This window comes from Pangasianodon hypophthalmus, chromosome 16 (genome assembly GCF_027358585.1).
Source record: "Pangasianodon hypophthalmus isolate fPanHyp1 chromosome 16, fPanHyp1.pri, whole genome shotgun sequence".
Classification (NCBI taxonomy): domain Eukaryota; kingdom Metazoa; phylum Chordata; class Actinopteri; order Siluriformes; family Pangasiidae; genus Pangasianodon; species Pangasianodon hypophthalmus.
Genome location: NC_069725.1, coordinates 8,703,172 through 8,727,816, shown reverse-complemented (window position 1 = coordinate 8,727,816; position 24,645 = coordinate 8,703,172). Strand labels below are relative to the sequence as shown.

Genomic DNA, 24,645 nt, shown 5'->3' with positions numbered 1-24,645 from the left:
AAGCGCTGAGGAAATGGTTGCGTTTCTGTCCGCATGTTCTCTAGCACTATATTTATCTGAAAGCTCCTGTGGACTTGTTCGTGTGAAAGCAGGAGGGACGGGACCTGTGAGTCAGCACTCACACTCTTTTTTTTTTTTCTCGATAGCTGGGAAGCCAGGAAAGCTGCCAATGTGGAGAGATGAGATAGCATCTCCTAAGTTCTCTGGAACTGACTTCATGCTGGTTAGGGTCCGGAGTTTTGAAGGTAGCTGTCATTAAATGTGTCTGAGTACTAAATTTTAGATGAGCTGTAACAGTATGAATTCTGGTTAGTTTGGGCTTAGAATGGTGTGTGTGTGTGTGTGTGTGTGTGTGTGTGTTTGTGTGTGTGGGGCACAGAGAGGAGTGGACGATTCATAGGCTGGTGATAAGCACTTATCACTTAAAATAAAATATAACCAAACCCCTCATGGCACGATCCCGGAGGTCTTCTGGAAGTCTCTCACAACTCTTTCAAACTCCCATATATTTCACCAACAATTATTCACTGAGAAATCATCCATTCTTATTGAAAATATTGTTATGAGCTATTAGGAATTTGAATATGTCCCATGATGTTTGATTCATATCGCTTTATTCAGTATGTCCTTGACCTGTGTGCTGCGACGTTCAAATACAGCAACCTATTTAACCGAGTAAGACGAGAGAAGGGCTGGCGTCTGGACAGGTTTTGTGAGGGTGTGAGAAGTCCTTCATTTAAAGGATTAAGATCTGTTTTGATGTGCATACAATCAGCGTTTTAAGCTGTAAATGCACTTCAATTCCAGGGCTTAATCAATACTCTTTTTCTCTTTATCTGGACAGAATTCTTTTTTTTTTTTCTCCCTGTTAAATCATGTCTCACTGGGTAGCCACTGCACTAGCTAGAGTGCTGTGTGTGTATGTGTGTGTATGTGTGTGTATGTGTGTGTATGTGTGTGTATGTGTGTGTATGTGTGTGTATGTGTGTGTATGTGTGTGTATGTGTGTGTGTGTGTGTTAGCTCTGCATGCAGAAGCACGATCAGGTCTTCTAAAAATATCAGTAACAGTAGCAAAATCCAGCCAGCATGTGAGCGTCTGTGACTAATATAGACTCGGGGAGCTTTGAAGGCGAGCAGGGGGCACTAAGAATATCCCCTTTTTGTCACCAGGCCTGTCTCTTTAAAGAGCTGTCTGTGTTGAACTTGAGACATTACGTAAGACGCAGCTAGCTGGAGACACGTGGGACCATGTTTCCCCTGTCAAATCTCTCTCTCTCTCTCTCTCTCTCTCTCTCTCTCTAATCTTTAATCATTTCCTTCTCTTCTGTAACATAATTGCACTTCAAAAAAATTGAAACTGTTTTCCTCAACTGAAAAAAAATGTTATTATATAAAATTATATTTTTTCAGTTGAGAAAAACTTAAAAAATTACTTGCAACAATCTTTTTTTTGCTTTGATCCAAGTTTATTTATTTATTTTTTTAGTGTGCTTGATTTCCTTTAGGGCACCTACGGAGTTTTGAAGCATTTAAATCATTTTTATTTTTTTTTGACGTATTTACTGTTATTTAAGTTATTGTGCATTTAATTTTTGTCTGTATTATGTTTCTTTTTTTTTAAAAAAAATGTACTTAGCTATTTATTTACTTGTTTATTTATAATATTGTAATATAATATATTTTTAAATAATTGATTGTTTTCCCCCTCATACTGGAGGACACTATTTCTATTTTTAACATCAGCAAGTTTACATTAGCTGTTAATGATTAAACTGAGGTTTTTTTTTCTTTCTTTCATCTTTTGCCTGAAACAAAGCCAAAGGAAAGTCAGTTCTCTTCCCTAAAATATTTCAGTTGGATTAATTATTATGAATAATGAAGACAAATGATTATACAGTTTATACAAATAATGCTTTGCATGTGTAAATGGTTTAATAAAGCTTAACCAGAGTCAGTGACCTCATGATGGCCTGAGGTCTGCTCCTGTCGTGACCTATTTACTGTATTTTACTGCATTTGCGGCTCATTATTACCTCTGTGAGTGGAAACTTGTTGTCAGGGCACTATTATGAATCAGTTATTTTTTTTCCACCTTCTGTTTTCAGTCTGGCTTTATTCTAATGTAAGTCGATTACAACCGTGTGAATGCCTTTAGATTGGCGCTTCATGGCTGAGTGGGCATTTTATGTCACAAAAGCGTGTCAGGCTTGGTTTTTTTGTCTGGCCTGTGGAAGCTCTTACTCAAGTTACCACAGAAAATAGTTCTCTCTGTGCACGGCAGCCTTCTGCTCCACCACCGTACGGCTTTGTTTGCTTTGCTTGCACCCAAACCTTGCTACTAGACTCTTGTATCTGTGCATATTGCACTGGGCGGGATATTTAAAAAAAAAAAAAAAAACAAAACAAAAAAACACGCAGCACAGTTGCAACATATCGAGGGCGAAGATAAAAAGAGAAGGCGAGTGGGACTGAGCGCAACGGCACTGTGTCAGGCGTGGGGAGTGATGGACAGTTGCTCAGTGGCTGATTGTGCCAACTGACGCTCCTATCAGGGCGGCTCAGGCTCATCCAAATCCCAGATTACCCTCCTCCTCCTCCTCCTCCAGCAGCAGGAGAAGCACTGCCTTCCTTCCCTCCTTGTGTAACTGTACTGAGCGTGGATTAGCGAGCTGCGAGGCGAAGCAGGGGCTCCAGCCAAAATGGTGAGGTAGGAAAAAGTGCGCCTGTCAATACACTTCTCTGTGTGTCTTTTCTCACATGCAGAAATAGTGGGGCAGAAATATAACGCTTCAAGCTGTGTGTTGCTTGAAAGATCTTGAACAGAAGACAAGCGAAGACGTGTGTGATTGAGTGAAGAGGCCCTGGGCTCAGGATTAAGCTGTTGTGAAGAGGGGGGGGTCAGGGTTACATGAGGAGAAGGAGTGATTAGGGCTGGGGAATATGATGATATCCATATTGTGATAAATAATATCACAATACACTTTTCTGTGATATCAGAATCATAGTGCTATCTTTTTCTAACAATTTAAAAAGGTTTTTTTTTCTTTTTTAGTAACAAATTACAAACTCGGATTGGAAGTAGCTGAATTTATGTTCAAAAAGTTAAAAAAAAAAAATTTCCCTCATTTTTTCATTGCTATAATATTATTTGTAGATGTTATATACAAGTACACTGAACTTTTAAACACAACTTAGCAGTTTTTGCAAACCTAAATATTGTGATCTATATCGTGTATAGTAGAAATGTCATCAGGTATCTTGATATGAAATTTTTGCCTTATACTACAGTGCTTTCTCGTTGAATTTCTCGCTTTCTCTGATTGGTCAGAAGGTGTTGATTGGGCTGCTGTGGTAGAAAACCAGACAGTATTACTGGCACTAAGGTTTGTATTAAAGCACTTGTTCCAATATGTTCTCGTTTCTATAGCAACAGCTTACTCATAAACAGATCAAGTGTGTAATCGCTGATATGGCATATCATACAAGTCTTCTGTAAGGAGATGTTTATGTAGCATTTTTTTGGAAGGAGTCTCCAGTGTCAGCACTTTGTAGCAGTCAGTGGTAAATCAGCTTTACAGTTTCTCTGTAACCTGAGAAGCTGCAATTTTTTTGTCTTATTAACTTTAAGAGAGAGAGAGAGAGAGAGAGAGAGAGAGAGAGGAAAAAAAAGAAGCTAGTGAGGGAACGTGTGCTTATAGCTGCTATAATGTAAGTGATAACAGGATACAGTATAAATGGATAAAATGTATGTGTTGTTCTTTAATGAATAATATTGCCAGTTTTGGCAAATTGTGGTGGTGTAAGGGGAATAAAACTCTCCAGGACAAGTGGTTGTTGGAAAACAATCAACTCTGGCATGTTAACATTGACTCGGTTCATATCACACCACATCATCATTGATTATTTTCCTCTAACAGCATGCCTCATCGTGTTTTATTCCTTACTAAACACTCACCCTTAGGAGTGATTGTCATCACCATCACTACCAAAACCAGGCATATATCTAGTGTAAGTTTCTGTCCTTCACTTTCTTTCTCTAGATAATCTTCATGTCAGTGTACTTTATGCTATTTTTATTAGTTTACATTTGTAGTTATTCTATATAATATGCATCATTGTTATTTGATGTAAATCCATTGCTTTTGCTACCTTATCTTGCATTCTAAACGCAAGCACATTAGCTGCGAGTGTAGATTCTCATTAGTCATTTAGTCTCTTTAGGACTGAAGCAGACTCACAGAGAAGCTTGAATGTGTTAACAGTAAGGTATCAGCATCATGCACTTGTTTTTCAGTTGAAGACAAAATGAGGAACTTTTTTTTTTTTTTTTTTATTTAGAACAGCTCAATGTGCACATGAATATGGCATAGAAATATTCTGATGTAGACGTGAATACACAAGCGCAAGGAACATTCAGACCAGTTCTGCTGCACAGTGTAAAACTGAATGACTGCTACTATTCATGTGTGATTCACGCTTTTGAAATGCCAAGGAAAATATCATCTAAAAATGCGTGATGTGGAAGAAATGTTCTCGATGCTTGCATCATTTTTGCACATTCCAGAAAGTCAGTGTGTCAGTTATATTTTTCAAAGTAAAAATAGAGTTCAGCAATCTAAATGCTCTTCTACAACCTGCTGAAACTATACAGCATTTCACAATATCTTTCATTGCTATATCGTGCTATGTTCGGTTTCTGGCACATGTGTTAAGAGATAATGAGGCAGGAAATTGCCAAATGGAAATTTCGTTTTCTCTTTGTTCACATATGTTTCCAGGAAGTAGCTGTGTTGTGGCATGGTGTCGTAAAGTCTGATTATCAATAAGAGCAGTTAGGGTGAATAGAGAAGTATTAAAAGTATTCCACGTGTATTAAAAGCTGCGTGCTTTGTTTCTGTTGAGCAGTCACAGAGTGAAAATAAGTATGATTCAACTTTAGGGGAAAAATATCATCTTTTGTTAATCATGTGAGTCATAGAACATATGAATGAGTGAAAACTGTCCCTGAAACTATCATGTATTATTCATTAATTTGTGTAAATGGAAAAATACATGTACAGTTAGAAAAGACTTTTAAACGGATAATTAATATTGAAATTGATTTAACATATAAAATAAGGTTTATAAAATAACAAGGATTTATCTTTTGGAATAAAGAAATGATTTCCAAGATTATCTGAGGTTTTAATTTTTAAAAGATATCAAAAACAGTCTTTTACAGTTCAACAGACTGATACCTTTAAGAAGCATCAGAAGCCCAGTGTTGTCCCAGAATGCACCTGACTCTCTTACCACCAACCACCCGCCCCTCCCCCACCCACCCCGGCCAACTACCACCACCACCACCACCACAACAGATTTTCATTCCCTGAAGATTAAGAAGTCACTTTTAAAAGACAGATTGGGATGGGTTATTGCCTCGTTCAGCAGGACATTCATGAGGCTGACATGGCGAAGTGAAATGTTTTGGTTCAGGCAACACTTTTAGATGTTAGAAATATCGTTTGAAAATGTATCTTTTTTAACACAAAATCTGATCTTTTCGATACCAAAACAAATTATATGATTTTGTTATATGGGACTCCTCTAATTCACAAATATATATTTAAAAAAAATAAAATCAGGTTTCAGATGATTCCCATAGGTTTTTAGTGTCTGAGTGCAGACAATGAATGCCTTAAACAAGCTATTTATCGAGACAGTAAGACTTTCTTTGTTTATAAATATATACTATACTGTATAATATTAGAGGAAATGTAAATAAGCCTTAATATAATAGAATTAACAACATTTCCTCCAATTCTTTCCTAGCTTTTCCACATATTTGTTAAACTACAACACCAGCACATCTGATATTAATTTTAATATGCCTTTGAAGAGCTTAGTGGGTCAGAATTTAAATTTATAGGTATAGCAGAGTTTATTATATTAGAGTGGAATTTAAATTCATAGGTATAGCAGAGCTGGACGATATGACACTAAGTTTTGTTTGACACGTACAGTGAGACATAGACAGTATAATCATTGCAGTGAAGTGCCTTGTAGCAAGTCCAAAAGCTGTGCTCTGTTGTAGAATGCATTACTACAGCATTACCCAAACATGGGAGTCCAGCTAAAAAGGATTTCTATACAGTGTGGTATAAATAGATTATACAGCATCCAGAGTTATGCACACAGAGTGATGGCCAGAATGTGCAAATCGAGTGGAGTTCAAGAGTCTATAGAGAGTACTGAGTAGTGTAATGCTAAAGTTATATATCACCATATTTGAAGACATTTCTAAGACACCCAATATTTATCATGATACAGGTTTGCTAACAGTAGTGTTGCATTAAAAAAAAGCCTTTTCTTCTACACAATAAAATTATTTAGCACTGAAAGGAAGGAAATTGAACTTCTGTGAAAATGTACATTTTACAAAATTTTAACATCAAAGATGACAAAAGTGTATTGTGACATAATTTATCATCATCATCATCATATCAATATTATCTCAACATATTTCCAGAAATTACAAATATCAGAGTCAGATCGTGTTTCCTGACATGATGTTTGAAGAAATTTGAAGAAACTGTGAAAGTCGGAGGTAGAAAATGCAGTGAAATGTCTGCGTCTGATCAACAGTAGCTAGCCACAGGCGGAAATCTAGACAAACACTTGCTTAGCATCTTGTAGTGATCTGGCACCAGTGGACACATTTCAACAGTGAACTGTCTTAGAGAAAAGATACTGAAGCACAGGTGAAGGTAAGAAAACTTTTAAACAAGAAGACAAATCAGATTTACATTTCTAGAGATCCAGGCTCCGTTAACGTTTAATTTCGTTCCATTATTAAAAAGAGTTATTACTTGTTTGATTTCTCACTTGAATTGAATGATTTTAATCCAAACCTCAATAACTCAAACACAAGTAGGCCTGTAAATAATGTCAACTTAAATATAATTTTAATAAAAATGTGTTCTGTAAGTTGAAAATGATACATCTCAAAAATATTATTTATACACATGTACACATATAGTTGAATGATGTGTGAGTTTCTATAGACCCAGGGTTCGTTGTTGTTGTTGTTGTTGTTGTTTTCTTTTGTATTTTGTTTAAGAGTTAAAGGATTTCCTGGTTACACAAAGTTTAAGAACCTTTGCTATAGAATAAATAAAGTGTCACATGAGAACCAGAATATTTCTGTGAAGCTGTAATAATCTGGAGGGCATTTAAGCCTGCAGTGTAGGGGATCTGGTCAAAATCACTGACATGCTGAAGATCAACAGATTTTGATTCATTGCCTTTTGGAAAATTACTGCGTGGTAAAAAATTAATGACATTAATTAAGGGGCAGTTAAGACCTCCATGAGCAGTCAAATGAGATAATTACAGTATTAAATTGGCCGCCTGAGACCACCAGTTACTCAACAGTTACTATTTCCTTCACTAAAAATCCATCGAGGATGTCAGTAATTGTAGTTATTTCTCCTCAAAGTATCCGCCTCAAGATTTTACCTCACTTTTATACTGTGTATAGACAGATGTGTCAGAACATTCCACACTTCAACAGACCATCATTACACATCACCCATCACATCTGATCAAACATTAATTATTGCTTTTTCACTTCCTTCTTATTGATCATTTTGCATACTAGGAGTCACTGCTTCCCTTCCTCAGACACAGTTTGACATTTCGAATCTGATCGTACTGCAGTGTGCTGTAGGTATTATTTGTTTTTGACAAAGGTGTTATTTAAATTTGGTCATTTTTTAAGAGTTTTAAGAGTATGAGTTTTTTTTTTGTTTTAAATCTGATTTTAGTTTTTAATTTAATTTTTTTTTTAACAAATGTGGTGACTGAGTGGAATGTGTAACAGTTTGCATTATGATAATCTTGCAAATCAGTATCATCATAGTTGGTGTGTTATGCTGTTGGGTAGTTCCCTTTTAAAAGAGAATGAGAGTTAAAGATACACCACAGTGCGGTTGAATTCTCCAATCTGATTGGTCAGAAGGTGTGCATTATTTTGTATAACAGCACGACTCGTACAGTAGTTCAGGATGGGTTTATATTAATGCACTTGTTCTCGTATGCTATTGTTTCTATAGTAACAGCTCATACACAGGAACTCATATAGTGTATGATTGTCTAAGACTAATAATAAATGAATTTAAAAGAACTTGTTTAACAAAGAAAAACATAACAATTGATGTGATGAATTTTTTGTTAGGAGACATTTAACTTTTATAGAAGTCGTCGAGAATGTGTGAGAGAGAGAGTGTGTGAGAGAGAGAAGGAGATGTGGGTTAGGAGAATGCAACTATTGCTACAACATAAGTGATAACAGGATCTAACTTGTTTCTCAACATTAAATCTAACTTTAGTCTTTTAACTAACTATGTTCAACTCGACGTTCATTAATACATTAAACATTGTAATGTGTGGCACATTGCTGCAGTATAAGCAGAAATATACACTCCTGTCATGTGTTATTCCTAACACTACAGAAACAATGCCAGTATAAAAATCAGTTAAAGTTAAAATCAGGTTACTTTGGTTTTTAAAATGGAGTATCCAAAGCCTAATTTAAAATTATAATCATTGATGTGGAGAACTATGCTATAAGGAGATGTTTATTTAGAATTTTTGGAAGGAGTTTCCTTCCTTTCAATTTTCCAACGTGGGAAAGTGTTTGGGAGGAAGGGCTTTGCAGGGTTTTTCAATGTCTCAGTAAGAGTAGTAAAACATCACACCACTCAGGCCGTTGTTGATTATTTTCTTATAACAGTACGCTGTCATGTTTTTTTTTTTTTTTTTTTTTTAAACATAATGCTAATATAACATGCCTTTATCACTGTATATTTTCTGTATACTGTTATAACCATGACTTGTAGTGACACTGCTGTATGTTATTTTTCGCATTACTCCAGGTGGTTCCACCCCAACATCACTGGCATCGAGGCAGAGCAGCTCCTCTTGTCACGAGGTGTCCACGGCAGCTTCCTGGCTCGACCGAGCAAAAGCAACCCAGGAGACTTCACACTGTCTGTCAGGTGGGCCTCTTTAGCCTCATTTATTCTCCTCTGCACTCAGTCCTGCTCCTGAATACATTGAAGACTGAGCATTCATTCCTCAGGCTGGTACAGCAGCTAACTGATCACATCAGACAAGTTGTTTGTTCCCCTTCGCTGCAGTTTGGTGGACTTGATGCATACGTCTCTGGCTAGACAGCGAGCGCATTTGTGCGCAGCATTATCGATCTCTCTGAGTGAGCTTTGTGGTTTCTTTGAGCACTTTCAAGCCTGGTGAAGCATTAGCCTGCTTATTGTTTTTACAGAACCTCAATTTGGCCAGGCTACACACGGAGAAACTTATGAGCCATGCACCAGGAGTATGTTCAAGTAACGAACCTGAGTTTATGAGGTTTATAGTTTATTTGATTGATTGGCTAATTGTTTGAGTGAAGAAAACAGACACTTAAATTAAATCTACATGTGCAAAATATCACATACCTTTTAAAGCTCCCAGTATACATGAAAAAAATTCAGGTTATTTATTTTATGTAAATAAAATTTAAAAAAAAAAGCTGGTAACATAAAAAATGCCATAAAATATGATGAGAAGAGAAATAAAAATTACAGCGAAGACATAAAAGAAGAAATTAGTACAGAGCTTTTTTATAGTGCTGATAAGTGAAGTTGTCTCCCTACAAGCATTTGATACGTTTTTTTTTTTTTTTTTCTTTTTCCTTCCCCCTTTTCGACCCTTGGCATATTCAGTAAGCCTTGATTTAAAACCAACAGAATAATTTTGCAATCAGTAAGCATGTATCCAAGAAAGTAGCCAGTGCAATAATCCCAGAAAACCCTCTTAACATTTTGGGTAAACTATTTATTTAAAAAAAAAAAAAAAAAAAAAAAAGATTACAGTAAGATTAAAAGGTGAGGTAAGCGTCAAGAGTAACACGTGGGTTTCTCACTTCGGGGTGAGTGTATACCACTTGGTTTCTATATCTATGTAAGCATTTGTATCAACTACAAACCTCAGTGTTCCTAGATGACCTTGCACTTTCACACTGTCCAGGATGTCTGAGGGAAGTGTTTAGGTTTTCAGCTTGTGGCAGCACCGTGTGCTCTTGCAGCTGTTAGTCTGTAGAGCAGAGCCAAAAGGGAAAAGGCTGAGAGAGAGAGAGACTGGATTGTGTGTTGCGGCTGCTGGCAGAGAATCAACAGCGGTGGCTCGTAATAGCTTTAAGACGAGGGGCTGCTGAACCCCGGTCCTGCTGCCTGTGGCTTTGGTGGTGAGGCTTCGCATTACATCTTATACGCTTCAGAATAGCACCATGTGGTCCAGTCACACCACAGGCTTTTTTTTTCTGAGTTATCCACTCTGAGTTTCTAAATACTCTAGAAAAAAATAAGACACGAGGATACACTAGTGTGTATAAGTTCACAAAGTCCTGTTCTGTGATGTCACATGGAAGCTGACTGTCTACTTTGATTATGGAGGAATTGTAAAATTTCTTTCTTTTGACAGTTAAGCAATATCGCACAAGCAAGAGTGCGGTTATACTGAATAAGGGTACAGCTGTGATTTGACTGTGGGCACGAGCCAGCAGGGCGAGTGATGTAGGTAATCACAGCCATGCCGACATTCAGTATAACCGCACGATTGCAAGTGCGATATTGCTTTTATAAAACTTTTATAAAGTTCTATAAAAAAAGAAATGTAACTGACATTAAAAAATCATAAAAAAATAAAACATAATATGGCCAGTTTATTTTTTGTCCACTAGCGGAAATAGATCCCGAAGAAGCTACGCTCACTTTACAGCACGTCGGCTAGGTGGCTAGCTACCTCACATTGATGTGTACATTCCTGTTAAAGGTGCTTACGGCAAAATTGGTGTCCCTACTTCCCTACTTTTCATCTTCAATGAGCTTTCATATTTTAAATCAAAAGATATATTTCTGAAAAGTATCCATTCCCATGTTCGCTGATGGCGTAGCTAGCATTACTGTAGTAACTGTATCGAACTAGAAAGTGGAATTTTATGTGGTGAACACAGACGAGAGGAGTGAAACGTCCCAGTGAAACGTCCCAGTGAAACGTCCCAGTGTGGTTATATGAAATAAAGCACTCGACCAATCAGATAAGTGCAGCAGAATTGTTAATGTAATAACTGTTGTGTAAATAGCCATATAACTAATATAAATGAGCAAGCAAACATATCAGAGTCAATGTGACATGGATGAAAAGCAACTTTTTGCTTTGTAGATACAGTGACCAGTATTTAAACTAAGGAATGAAGTAATTTTTTTTTATTTTCCTATAAGAGCACATCTAAAGTGTTGTATTCCTCTTATATCAGAGACATTTGTTAATGATTCCAATGGTTTATCTGTTAGAAAACTGACGTCATACTTCTTATCCATTTATAGTGACATTTAATGTTGTGGAACAGCCAGGAAACAAGTTCCTGTTGTCACTTATGTTATAGAGGCTGTAAACCCTGTAAATTCCCTCTCCAGCCTATTGTTGTTCTCTCGCTTGAAGTTAATAAAACAAAAAAAATGCAGCTTGTCATGTTACACAGGAACGACAAAGCACAAACTCTCCTGAAGATGCTCGTATGTTGCAAAACTCAAACTTTACTACTGACTTCTAAAAAATCTCCTCACAGATGATGTCACTATATCAATAATTACACGCATATTTTAAAACAGTTTATGTGGAGCGTCCACCTCAGAAGCTGCTGTTATAGAAACTGAATCAACACCTTCTGACCAGTCAGCATCGAGCATTCAACAGCATTTACTGTACAGTGTAATTCTCAGGTTAAAATGAACTGAACAGAATCTGTATTGTAAATGTGTTTTTAAAATCGAACCAAATGAACCAATGTGTCATGTTTGAGAATCATTTACTAGTTTTGACATGAACATTAAAACAAACAGGATGAAAAAGTGGTGAAATGAGACAGTTGTTAGTGCCAGTCATCGTGTTTACAGTGTCACAGACTGTTATGCAATTGGATCAGTAAGTGCTGAATATTGATTAACAACACTATGCTCCTGGGAGGTCTAAAAGATAAAAAAAAAAAAAGATAATAATAATCCACGTGGGAAGTGATTCCTATGTATGTTTTTTTTTTATTTTTTTACTTTAATCTCAGTCAATTTAAATTAATCTTTACTAAGCCTAATCCCCTGCAAGCATAGACACTCTGCTCAGTAATTCTTACCACATAAGCAAAAGGTTCTCTTCCGCATAAGGTTGCAGTTTAGTGCAATGTTGTCTCATGGCTTCTGGGTGAAAAAGTAAGAAATGCACCACAATTATTCTACTAAAAGACAATTCCACTATGTTGTAAAATGAATTGTGAGTGTATCTCATTAAAAAAGAAGAAAGTGTGAGATCAACAGAAAAAAGAATTATTTGAAAGGAATGATAACGAAGGAGGTCAGATTTTTATTCGCTGATTCTCTGTCTCCAGTCCTGATTTTATTCTATGGATGCCGAATATTACAAGTGGAAGAGGCACGTGCAAAATTTTTGAACTGAAATCATCTTTTTCTTACTCTTAACCTGTGGTGGTCAGCAGTGTTTCGTGTGAGGTGACGTGAGAGATCGTATCTTACATATTGGAATTATTTGCTGTAGAGACTTGCTTTAACATTTTCATGTGGCCCAAGGTTTTCTGCGGGGGGTAAAAAAAATCAAGATTGTAAAGCCAGAGGTAGCATCACAGTTTAGCAGTGAACAAGTTGCTGTTTAATTTTCAAACCGTAAGTTAGCTGTAGTGTACACAGAAGACCCACAGTTTGCAAACAAGACATTCTGACCAAGCATATGTTTTGTTATTCAGTTCCTACACTAATCGTCATTCATCAGTGATTTGGTGAGTGAGCTGTAAAATTTCCATCTCAGTAGAATACATCAAATTTCCATCTCAGTAGTATACATCTCTGTTATATCTCAATGGTCACAAAACACTCTCTGTGCTGAAAAACATATAAAATAAATATATAATATAATAATCAGAGATAGTAATAGCGAAAAATGGTGGCTCGGATATCGGAGGTAAAAACAAAAAAAAAAAAAAAAGAAAAGAATGTATTTGATCCTGTAATAAATGGAAAAAATTTGAATTGGATTTTTATTTTAAGAGCAGTAAATGTTTACATATAAAGAGCCATGATTGTGTTTTTTTGTTAGATTTGATTTTTTTTATTATATGCGTATGCTTTAAACTTTATTATATTTATATTTAAGTCATTTTTTTAATCTATGTATTTTTTTAATGTAATTTTTAAGTTCTTCAGTAAAAAATGAAAGCATAGTAGTAGAAAAACCTATCAGTTGAGCATCAATATCAGCTGATACTCTAGGTCTTGGTATCGGCATCAGAAAAGAAAATAGTAGTATTGTGCCATCTCTAATGTGAATCTGTTAAAGGCAATTTTTCTGCAAATTGCACATAGACTTCTAAGGGTTAATATATTAGCATACCCTGTTTAACCATTTTAGTTACTAATAGTGAAGAAAAATGTAAAATCCGACATAAACGGCACGAGAGTAATTGCTTTTAATTGCATTTCTTTTTTCTTATTTATTTTGTCGCAGGGTATACAAACTTATTAACACTTAATTATTATTTTTAAGATTTAGTTGGAAATGAAGGTGTGGTTACTTTCATTTCAAATGCATGTGCATACGCTGCTTTTAAATTTGCTAAGTGCATTACTCTCCTTAAAAAGCCAAAGCATCACTGCAAAAAAAATGCTTTCACATCTCTTTCTCTTCAGTCTGAAGTCCTCCAAAGACAGCTAACAGAATGAACAGCCATGCAGACTGAAAGTTACTTTCTTCCCCATGAGAGATGAGAAGGTGATTACAAAGTCATTAGGAAAGTCTTGCCTTAAAAGAGCATTATTAGATAAAGGCCTGGAGGTTTTTTGGGAGCTAAATGGACACAGAGGGATTCCATCAGGTCATTATCTTCTCGTCCATGCCTCTCGCTCGCTCTTATCTCTCTCGCTCTGAGTTTCCTGGGTGGAGACTGCAGCATGCCGTCGGCTCCATTGTTAACAGTTTAGGAGCTTGTACAGAGAGGATGTAGCGAGGAGTCCTGTCAGACCAACATCTCACAGAAGGTCAGTTTAATGTGTCAGGTGATGTATCAGTGCCAGGTGATGTGTGCCGTAACTGTTCAGGATATGACCTTTCGAACCTGTTTGGAGCCCGCAATGAAAGAAGAGGTAAATACGTCCCTCCTGTTTAAACGTTACACATGAATTAGAAAGAAATACAGTTGAAATAAGTTACCTCTGGTTAAAGTATGACACTGGAGCCCACTCAGTTTCAACACTGCTCCCAAACAAGGTGAAATGAACATTGCCCTAGTGCTGGTATGGATTTTTTCAGCTCTGACTTACGTAATACGGAATTGCCTCAGCTAGTTGAACATACATCCCATGCTCGGTCTATTTATAGATTTTAAACCGCACATATAAATATAAACTTAGTCTACGTCTAATAAACTGCTTTATTACGACTAGTCTATACAGGACAACACAGAGTGGTATGTGATGTGTGTGTGTGTGTGTGTGTGTGTGTATGTATGTGTGGGACATTTATGCATTCAGGAAGGAAATAGTTAAACACAGACATGTGGAGTGACTCATTGGCATTGTTGTGTTCCTCTGCTCCCATTTCTGCCAAGCCTGGCTCTGGCAGCAAAATCAATGTTGAAGGCATGTAGCTCTAAAGATAAAATGAGTGAGCAGGCGGCCTTGAATAAGAGGCTGTAGCGTAACTGTCCTATTCTGTCCATCTTCAGTCTGGCCTAAAGGACGTTGTTGTTGTCGTTACTGTCATCATCGTTGTTGTTGTTGTTGTCATTCCATACCTGCTATTTTGCACCATTTATTAAACTTATTTTTTCATTCATCTTCTCTGCAGTAAATACCACTACACTATCACTTTTACATTCACTCAGAGGACTTGTGTATATACACATATTTACTTTTATATTTTATACTTGTATATTTGATCTATTTTATTGAATATGTTTTTTTATTACTTCTGGGGTTAACAAAGTTGTCTATCTATCTATTGAACAAGACTTCAAATAATGATAAAGCACATAGATAAGAAAAGAACATTTCTTCAAGCACTAATTTTGCATTTTTTAAATTCTTTTTCATTCAATTTTTTTGCTTTATGCATCCAGTATGTTTCCTTTGGTTTTAAAACAGTATCTTTTCATGCTTTGCTTTGTATTAACTGGCAAATGTGACCAGAGAAACAGTGTATCCGGGAGCGTAGGGAGGTAAATGAGATCAGCTGGGGCTTTTTGCCATGTCTGGTTGTGTGCACAGTGATTGCATTAGAGCAGCTCGCAGAGGGACAGCATAGGCTGCCCATTTGCAGCAGTTCCTCGCCCATTAGGCATCAGCACTGAAATCCTGCAATGCCCAGTCTCCACTGCTCCCACTATAATGCAATTACACCCAGGAGAGAGTGCCGATTTAGGAGCCAAGCCCACATAGAGACAGATCTACGAGCGAATGAGAGACATGAGAGAATGAGAGATTGGATTTATCTCACTTTCATATCACTCTGTCCTCATTATCAGTTTGCAGTATGGCCTTATTGCTTTTAAATATGAGGCCATACATTTGCTGAACTGACATTTTTTTGTGTGTGTGTTTTCATGCTAGATATGATCTGACCTTACTGCACACTTGTGGCTTGTTGCCTGAGCCTGGCTGATTTTATCTGTGCAGGTGCTCATGTTCACTTTTTCCATACGTTGACAGTTGGAGTTTCAGCATATTTGCAGTACATTGATACTTGTAGTGAAAAAAACGGTGGAAAGTAAAGAGTCTCTCGTGGATCCTTCCTGCTGTATATTGCATATGTGGCTACAGTTTATTGCTCTAAACTAACCACTATTTAGTTCAAAGGTATTTTAATTTTTTTTTTTGTGATGTTGGTGTTGTGCTAATAAAAAGGTCCCCGTGTCACTCTTTTGTCTATCATCTATGGAAGGCCAACAACTGATTGGAACAACACTGACACATCCATGTATATAACTCTTCGTTATTTGAATATAGAAAGGAAAAGTTATTCTGTTCATGTTCAGGTTTATTAAAACTGTAATACACATAAGAGTGTGAATTAAGATGTGTTTACTTTTAAGATAGACAAACAGCTAAAACTAGTAAGTGTGATAAATATCAGTTTAAATAAATCAGACAATACAAATGCAATATATACATTTTAAATAGTGCCTATCACCTTACTGTACAAAGAAATGACAGGACAATTTATTGGTATAATTTAAAAGCTGTCCACAAAAGGACAACTGATATCTTTTGGTGTCACTCAACTGTTGTACAAATTGCCTACTGTTCTGTAAGGGAGTAGTGACATTTCAGTGTCTTGTATCCTGTTGCATCCTGTCGAATTCCTGTAATTCAGTCGTAACAGCATCTTTAAACAGTCTTCTCCCTTTTCACTTTTGGAGGTAACCACACTAACCACTAAAACGCTAGAGCTTTACCTCTGGTTGCGATACATGTAAAAGAGAAATAGATTGAAATGTTAAAAAATGTTAAAATTGAAAATGTTAAAATTTCACCATGTGAAGGGTTTTCTCCGGTCACTACACAAATTTTGTTTTTTCCTGTTTCTTTTGCTTGGTGGCCTCAGACCATAATCCTACAGTATGTTGTGTTCAGATAAACTATATGGTTACTTTCTGGACTTGATCCAAAATGTTGAAACTTTTTCTGGCTGCTTGTTTGTAATATGTTTTTAAATGATTCCATTGTGCTATTGGTTTTGTGCTTTTCCATAAATTTACTACCTAATAAAATAATCTGTTTGTGTCAGCCTTGGGGAAAACCTACAACAGAGATTTTCTATTTACAAAAACATAATGCTACTTTAATGAATTGCTTAAACATTCCTGCATAGCTGGACTGATTTAATTTAAATTAAACTGTATTTCTCCTTTCCACTGTTGGCTATTTAAATAATTTGTAATACTTAAAATGTAATGAATAATGCACAGCACATTATTTTTTTGTATATCTTTATAAATCATACCGTGTGTAATGTGAAAAACTGTTTTAAAGGTAAAACAGATGTAGAACTATTTGTCTGAAGCCACAGTCCATTAACCATATGAGCTCGCTGAGCACTGCCTCCTTTGCCTTTTCTTTGTTTTCTATCAACCCCAATTAGGCGGAACAATGAAGTCACTCACATTAAGATCCAGAATTCTGGAGATTACTATGACCTGTATGGAGGGGAGAAGTTCGCCACTCTGGCCGAGTTGGTGCAGTACTACATGGAGCAGCACGACCTTCTGCGAGAAAGGAACGGAGACGTTATCGAGCTCAAATATCCTCTCAACTGCAAAGACCCCACTTCTGAGAGGTAGAACAGCAGCAAGGGCTTCACACACACAAACACACACACACACACATACACACACATACACTAGTGGTTGCACAACTATTTATTTTTACCAGTCAACCACTAATTCAAAAAAAAGTAGTTGACTAGAAAGTATGCTTTTCCATAGTTAAAGCAAAAACTTCAGGACATTACTCTCTTTATGGTATTTTATTAGTGCAGTTAAATGCTGATAAACAACAGCAAAGAACATGTCAGACTCGTTACAAATTACTTTTCCAGCTTCACTCTTTCTTTAGGTTACACTTTTAATAGCAAAAATCTGTGTATCATATTACACTGTTTACGGAGGTACCAATTGTTAAAATGCTCTCATTGACAACAGGGTGGCTCAGCTGAAAAGTTGATTCCGTAACTGAGCGCACGCTGCGTGGAAGCTCATGTCTGTCAAAAGAGAACTCTTTATAGTTTAATGATCGACTGTCCTTCGATGGAGGATGCTATGTTCAGCTCCAGCTTGAGTAATCTGAAAGCAAATCTGCATCTGTCCTCTGTTATGCGCCACTCTAAAGTGACGTGCAACTCGCAGCACCAAACGCGATCTTTTACCTAGTGCTAGTCACAGTGGAATTACACCACAGTGTAAGGATTTTATTTACATTTTATTTCACTTTGAAGAACAACAAAGATAAGTGCAGAGGAAAGATAGAGCCTTGCACACGTCAAACAAAGTGACATGAAAGTGACAGTGTTCCATTAAAACAAGAGAGAATCAAGGGCCTTTTTCAGTTGTCTAGCCTGTGCAACCCCTAACACACACACAGAGAAGAGAGAGAGAGAGAGAGAGAGAGAGAGAGAGAGAGAGAGTGAAACCATGCCCTCTAGTGCACAAACCAAGCTATACTTGGCAAAGAGCCAACACAGAGAAAGTATTAGCTGGTAGCATGTGATGAGTGTAATCTTAGTTCATTTAGTTTTTTGCTCACAGACCATTCTTGATTTTGTGATTTTTAATAATAACGCTCTGTTCCTGTGCTTTTTAGACTTCAGCTCCGAGAGCAGCTATTATTCAGCTACATGTTTATATTTGGCGTTTATATGCAGGCCTGCTGTTTTCACTTTAGGAAATCTACTCCAGTTACCTTCTACTAACATTGTAAAATTGTTTAGGTTTGCTTGTAAGACCAGAGATGCCTCACTTATCTTTGTCTGGTCATAAAGATCACAGTTTATGGAACTCGGTTTTTGTGGTTTTTCCATTAAACGAAAACAGTCAGGGTGCCACCCACACGTACCTTAACTTTTCCACATCAACAGCTCTATCACATGATGTAGGCGAGCTTTCTACAAGCACATGTGCCAGTTTTCCAACCACAAACATATAGTTTTTATCGTTTCGACTGAAACATGCGCTGCGTGATAGACTGCTGACAAAAAAAAATGGTTAGCTTGAGGTTTGTTTTGATGCCTGTGCAATATCTATACATTTTTTGATACCTTTTTTTTGTAAACTCAGTTGCATGCTGAAAGAAATGAAAAAGGAAATGAAATGAAAATAAATTTAATTTATGTTTTTAGGTGGTATCATGGACATCTATCAGGCAGAGACGCAGAAAAGCTCCTCACGGAGAAAGGCAAGCCAGGTAGCTTTCTGGTGAGGGAGAGTCAGAGCAAACCTGGAGACTTTGTGCTGTCTGTTCTCACTAACGAGGAAAAACATGAAAATGTGGACCGCAAGACAAAGGTCACCCACGTCATGATACGCTACCAGGTATGGAAGAGATTAGAGATTAGATGCTTAAGCGAGTGATTGTTGGATTTTCAAAAAGCCTTATCATGTCATTTGTGTCTTGTGCTGCTTCTACAGGATGTGAAGTATGACGTGGGTGGAGGGGAGAGGTTTGACACACTAACAGACTTGGTGGAGCACTATAAAAAGAACCCAATGGTGGAGAAGAGTGGGATTGTAGTGCACCTTAAGCAGGTGCACATTGTGTTTCACTCTTTTAGTTTGTAGATCTTTTCCTTCTCTTTTCTTGTTTGTATTAAAGCACTTTTGGCTGTTTGCCAAGTTGCAGTGTTTCTAACGGTTGCTTTGTGTTTTCTCTTTACAAATGGAAGCCGTTCAATGCCACTCGGATAAACGCAGCCAACATTGAGAACCGGGTGCGAGAGTTAAACAAAGTGGCAGACAATTCTGAGAAACCCAAGCAAGGCTTCTGGGAAGAATTTGAGGTATATCAGTTGGCTGATTGTTAATTTATTTTTAAATTTTATTGAGTAGCTAAGTGTAGAGGAGATATTTTTTCCCATAGGGAAATAAGAGGGTATTTCATAGTTCAGTTTATATTTGCCTTTGTACTTCTTTACATATTATATCTGATGGAACTGGCAGTTAAAAGATGCCTGAACAAAAGGCCCTCTATCTGAGCTTCTTGAATGACCTCATGTAAAGCATCTGCGTCTCTCCTCCAGGGGGCACTGGCTGGAAGCAAAGTTTCATGTAGTTCTGCAGCCCTATAAGAAACACTTCTGTTTGAGTGTTGTTTTATTTTTTTTTTTGCTACTCAAAAGCCTATTTTGCCTTAAGTACTGTTTTGTTTTTTTTTTTGGTATATCAGAGTTCTACCAGTGTCCACTGACTGCAGTTATTTTCTTTCAGTGAGTTTTCTTCTCTCATATATTTCCCCAGATGCTACAGCAGCAGGAATGTAAACTCCTGTACCCCAGAAAAGAAGGCCAGAGAGCTGAGAATAAGAGCAAAAACAGATACAAGAACATTCTGCCCTGTATGTCAACACTTGCACACACCAGCTGCCACCACCTGTTTCTTTCTATAGTTTTTTTTTTTTCCCCCTAAGCAAGGGTTGTCAAACATACAGCCCATGGGCCTGGACCAGTCCGATAAAGGCTCTAATCTGGCCGCCAACCTGGATTAATCCATGTTCGATATTAAAAATGTCTTGTGGACTGTAATTGAACTTAAAGATTTGAAAAAAGTGGTAATGTCTGTTATTATACTAGGGGACAAAATAAACAATAAACCTAATAAATCAGATAAACTAACAACATATGCTAATGATATGTACTTCTATATTAGCAAGCTAAGAGTTTTAATGCTGTTGTTTTAACAAATAAAAAAAAATGTAAAAGTTGTGATTGCATAAGTATTCACCTCTATTTCTAAAAACATTTGACTCTGTAAACATGTCTCTTTTTTCCTACAATGGGGTGGATACTTATGCAATCACAACTAAACTACATTTTTATTTGTAAATATTTTTGTAAACTATATTGATTTCACCCATTTAAATATGAATCTACACAAACTAGCCCATAATATTTAAAATCTTCAATCTGTGTGTACCTTTCACATAAATGCTGATAAATGAACACATGCAAGAGGAGTTGATTGACTTGACACTGCACTGTAATGTGTAATGTGTAAATTACCTTAAATGAGTTTGACACATCCTTTTTAACCTTTTTTTTTTTTTAAAGCTCAGATCCAGACATTATTTTCACTGCTAGTCCTAGTAATGCTCTTTCTCTGTGTTGTAGTTGACACCACCCGAGTGACGATCAGGGAAGCAGATCCCGACGTGCCCGGCTCTGACTACATTAATGCCAACTATATCAGAGTAAGTCAAGTCCAGGTTAAAAGTCTGGTATAATCTTGAAGACAATTTTGCCACTCATCTGGGGAGCTTCATCAGTTCTCTGTTAAACACATCGTGAGGATGCTAAGCCCTAGGGAGCATGCAGTGTTATTAATATAAAATGTAATATTTCAGATCTTTAAACTAGTTCAATTTTGGGGGTTTAATGAATCTAATTATACAGCACTGCCTCTGTGTGTTTTGCTGTTCCTCAGAGTGTGCAGGAAGAGGGCCGTCATGTGGACGAAGGCAAAGTGTTCATTGCTACTCAGGGCTGCCTTCAGAACACAGTTCTGGACTTCTGGAAAATGGTGTATCAGGAAAACACTCACGTTATTGTCATGACGACCAAGGAGATGGAGCGAGGCAGGGTGAGGTCGGGCCCTAGAGGCTGCTGCGCTTTATTTTCAGCAATGGCAGAAGAACATAGCCAAGGTTTATTTTGATAATGGGAGCTATAAAAGTGTTGCACATTACAGCAGAGTTCTGGAGAGGTGCATTGCTATAGAGTTTAGTGCAGGGGTATTCAACTGAAATTTGTAAAGGTCCGATTACATTCTTTGTGTACAAAGGTCTGGATAGGCAACATAACTGAATGACGACAGCATTTACCTTTTATTGCTTCTATATTAATGATTAGTTTATGGCTGTCAAAAAAGGGAATTCAAGTGGTTATGTGTTTTTATTTCGTATTGGCGCTTGATTTTACCATTTTTGACTAGTGCTATGGACTCTGAACAGATGAGACACATCACTTTTGAATATGACATAGAGAGAATAAACAGATGCTTCTGTGTCTATTTTAGTTTAAACATTGTTTTCATTGTCATCTTTTTTATACAAGCCATTATGTCAGTTCACACGAGAGGTGATAATTAAAAGGAAAAATCTGTGAAGGTCTATGAAAACTCTCCTCTTTCTTACCTATTGTCTCTAGTGCTGGAGGCTCTGGTCCATTGAGTTGCCTTCAGCTGAATAATTTACATTTACAAAATGTGTGGTTAAGCTGCAAGCAACAATCTGCTCCAGAAGCTGTGCGGGTTCATGTTTATAAAACCAGTCGCTAACTATGGACAGTTTTTTATACGTTTATCAGCTCTGCTACAGTGTTTTTTTTTTTTTTAAGTACTTGGTCCACTGAAGTACTTTGCTAATTTTTGTGTTTATCTTTATTCTGTCCATTCACAGAATAAATGTGTACACTACTGGCCAGACACAGGCACAACAAAAGAGTTTGGGAATGTGTGTGTGAGGAACATAGAGGAGAAGGCTGCTCAGGACTACATCCTCAGAGAGCTGGAGGTCACACGTACAGACCTGGTAAGACCCTTTTCATTCATTCTTAAAGCTCTTCTTAAAATTCTTCTCCCTAATTTTTGCAGAAAGTGGCCCAATTTAGGGTAAAAACCAAAACCCTTATGATTGCAGCACAGAATTTATAGGCAGATATGTAGCATCTTATTTATTTATTCAATCTGTATTTTTTAACCACAACCAGTTATACTTTGTATACCATTTTGGATGGGCTGGACTTTGCTTGTTTCTGCTTATTTCTGCTTGTTTTTAAGTTATTGAGATTTAAAGCAGCAGCATACCATTTAATTTAAGTGACCAGCCTTTTACGCTTGTAACTGGCTGGTTATAGGACCTCCAGCATCATCACATCATTTAAAAAATAAAATACAAGCCTGAACCTCTCACTTTAAGAGCCATCGATGTGCAGCACAGATATATTTTAGGCTCTGTAGTCTTTCTGACTTCGTTCTTCTGAATGCTTGTTTGGTCTTGGTATAATTGTAGAAGGAGGCTTCCCGGTATATCTGGCACTATCAGTACCTGAGCTGGCCTGACCACGGCGTGCCCAATGAACCAGGAGGAGTTCTCAACTTTCTTGAACAGGTCAACCGAACTCAGAACGCCATTCCAAATACCGGACCTGTCATAGTCCACTGCAGGTAATTCCTAAGAGTTATACCTAAAATTTGCTAAATCTGCACAACATCAGCTCTCTCTCTTTCTCTCTCTCATATATATATATATATATATATATATATATATATATATATATATATATATATATATATATATATATATATATATATATAATGTATATGAGAGAGAGAGAGATCTGTCATCTTTATTATAACACATGATGTTAATGTGGCCCTTATGGCCCATTTTCTTGGCCATTAATTCTTAGCCCATTCCCACCTACCAGTTAGTGGTGAACCACTGCGTCACACTCACGCTATCCCCCCCATTCCGCATGCATGAGCTCACAGCAGCCCATGACTGCCTAGTGTCGCAATGATTGACAGCATAGAAAGTGTAAACCATCCCTCCCTCCCAGAGAGCACAGCTCATTTTTACTCGCTTAGACTCACAAATGGTTGTGTAATCTTTGGGATTCAAACTCATGCTTTTCTTATTTCTGAATAGCTGTGTGACAGCCTATACTCCTTTGTATGTATCTGAACCAAGAGTAAATTTATTCCCAAAAATGAAAATGTAGAAATTGCATTTAAAGATTACACTCTGACTGCAGCTCAGGGCCATTTGATTGCAAACTGAAGTGATGAGGCTGTCTGTTTAGTTACAGTATGTAGCTATGCGACAACTTGATCAAAGACTGAAATTCACTGTGGCCCCGGGCCCTATCCGCTCACACACAGATATTTTTTAAACTTTTTAAAATTTTATTGTCGCATGGACAGGGAAAAAAAAAAGCTGACATCACAGCACCCACCTGCGCATGGCTACTGCACGTGTTATGAAAGTGCTAGGACTCCATTTATCATGACTGCTGATCAGGTTGTTATGTTGTTACTCTGTAATTTCTTATCTAATAATGGGTTTGCAATTTAATCTTGCTTTGTTGCTTAGTAAATTTATTCCCAAAAATGAAAATGTAGAAATTGCATTTAAAGATTACACTCTGACTGCAGCTCAGGACCATCAGACATTTTGATTGCAAACTGAAGTGATGAGGCTGTCTGTTTAGTTACAGTATGTAGCTATGCGACAACTTGATCAAAGACTGAAATTCACTGTGGCCCCGGGCCCTATCCGCTCACACATAGATATTTTTTAAACTTTTTAAAATTTTATTGTCGCATGGACAGGGAAAAAAAAAAGCTGACATCACAGCACCCACCTACGCATGGCTACTGCACGTGTTATGAACGTGCTAGGAATCCATTTATCATGACTGCTGATCAGGTTGTTATGTTGTTACTCTGTAATTTCTTATCTAATAACGGGTTTGCAATTTAATCTTGCTTTGTTTTATTATTACAACTTCATGCTGTGGTGCCAGATTTTAAACACTGTACTGTTTAAACATTTGGTTTAAACATATTGTACACTGTACTGTTCCTGAATCCACACCTGGGTGAACTAGCAGATGGTAGGACAATTTCCAATCAGAGATTGTTGTGACTGTATTTTTGCATTTTGCCTTCTCTACTGCTCAATCTGCATGCTTTCAATGTTAGTTTTGAGGTGTTTGACATGACAGTTTATGTCATATTACTGCCACCTACAGGGCTGCCGTGCTCATGCGAGTATTT

The 24,645-nt window shown here is 37.1% G+C and overlaps 1 protein-coding gene across 3 annotated transcripts in view; it reads left to right on the top strand.

Annotated features, from left to right (window-relative positions):
• Window positions 1-24,645, top strand: part of ptpn11b (protein tyrosine phosphatase non-receptor type 11b) — a 35,521-nt gene that overhangs the window by 3,847 nt on the left and 7,029 nt on the right. For 2 of the 3 annotated variants that reach the window (XM_026920257.3, XM_026920255.3), the window contains exons 2-11: window positions 8,918-9,040; window positions 17,244-17,438; window positions 18,996-19,188; window positions 19,285-19,401; window positions 19,539-19,652; window positions 20,110-20,206; window positions 20,979-21,058; window positions 21,292-21,447; window positions 22,265-22,396; window positions 22,877-23,031. In XM_026920257.3, coding sequence (XP_026776058.2) covers window positions 8,918-9,040; window positions 17,244-17,438; window positions 18,996-19,188; window positions 19,285-19,401; window positions 19,539-19,652; window positions 20,110-20,206; window positions 20,979-21,058; window positions 21,292-21,447; window positions 22,265-22,396; window positions 22,877-23,031 — 1,362 coding nt within the window. Of the gene's footprint in view, window positions 1-2,650; window positions 2,710-8,917; window positions 9,041-17,243; window positions 17,439-18,995; window positions 19,189-19,284; window positions 19,402-19,538; window positions 19,653-20,109; window positions 20,207-20,978; window positions 21,059-21,291; window positions 21,448-22,264; window positions 22,397-22,876; window positions 23,032-24,645 lie in introns of those variants that run through there. The other variant, XM_026920258.3, reaches the window with a different exon arrangement.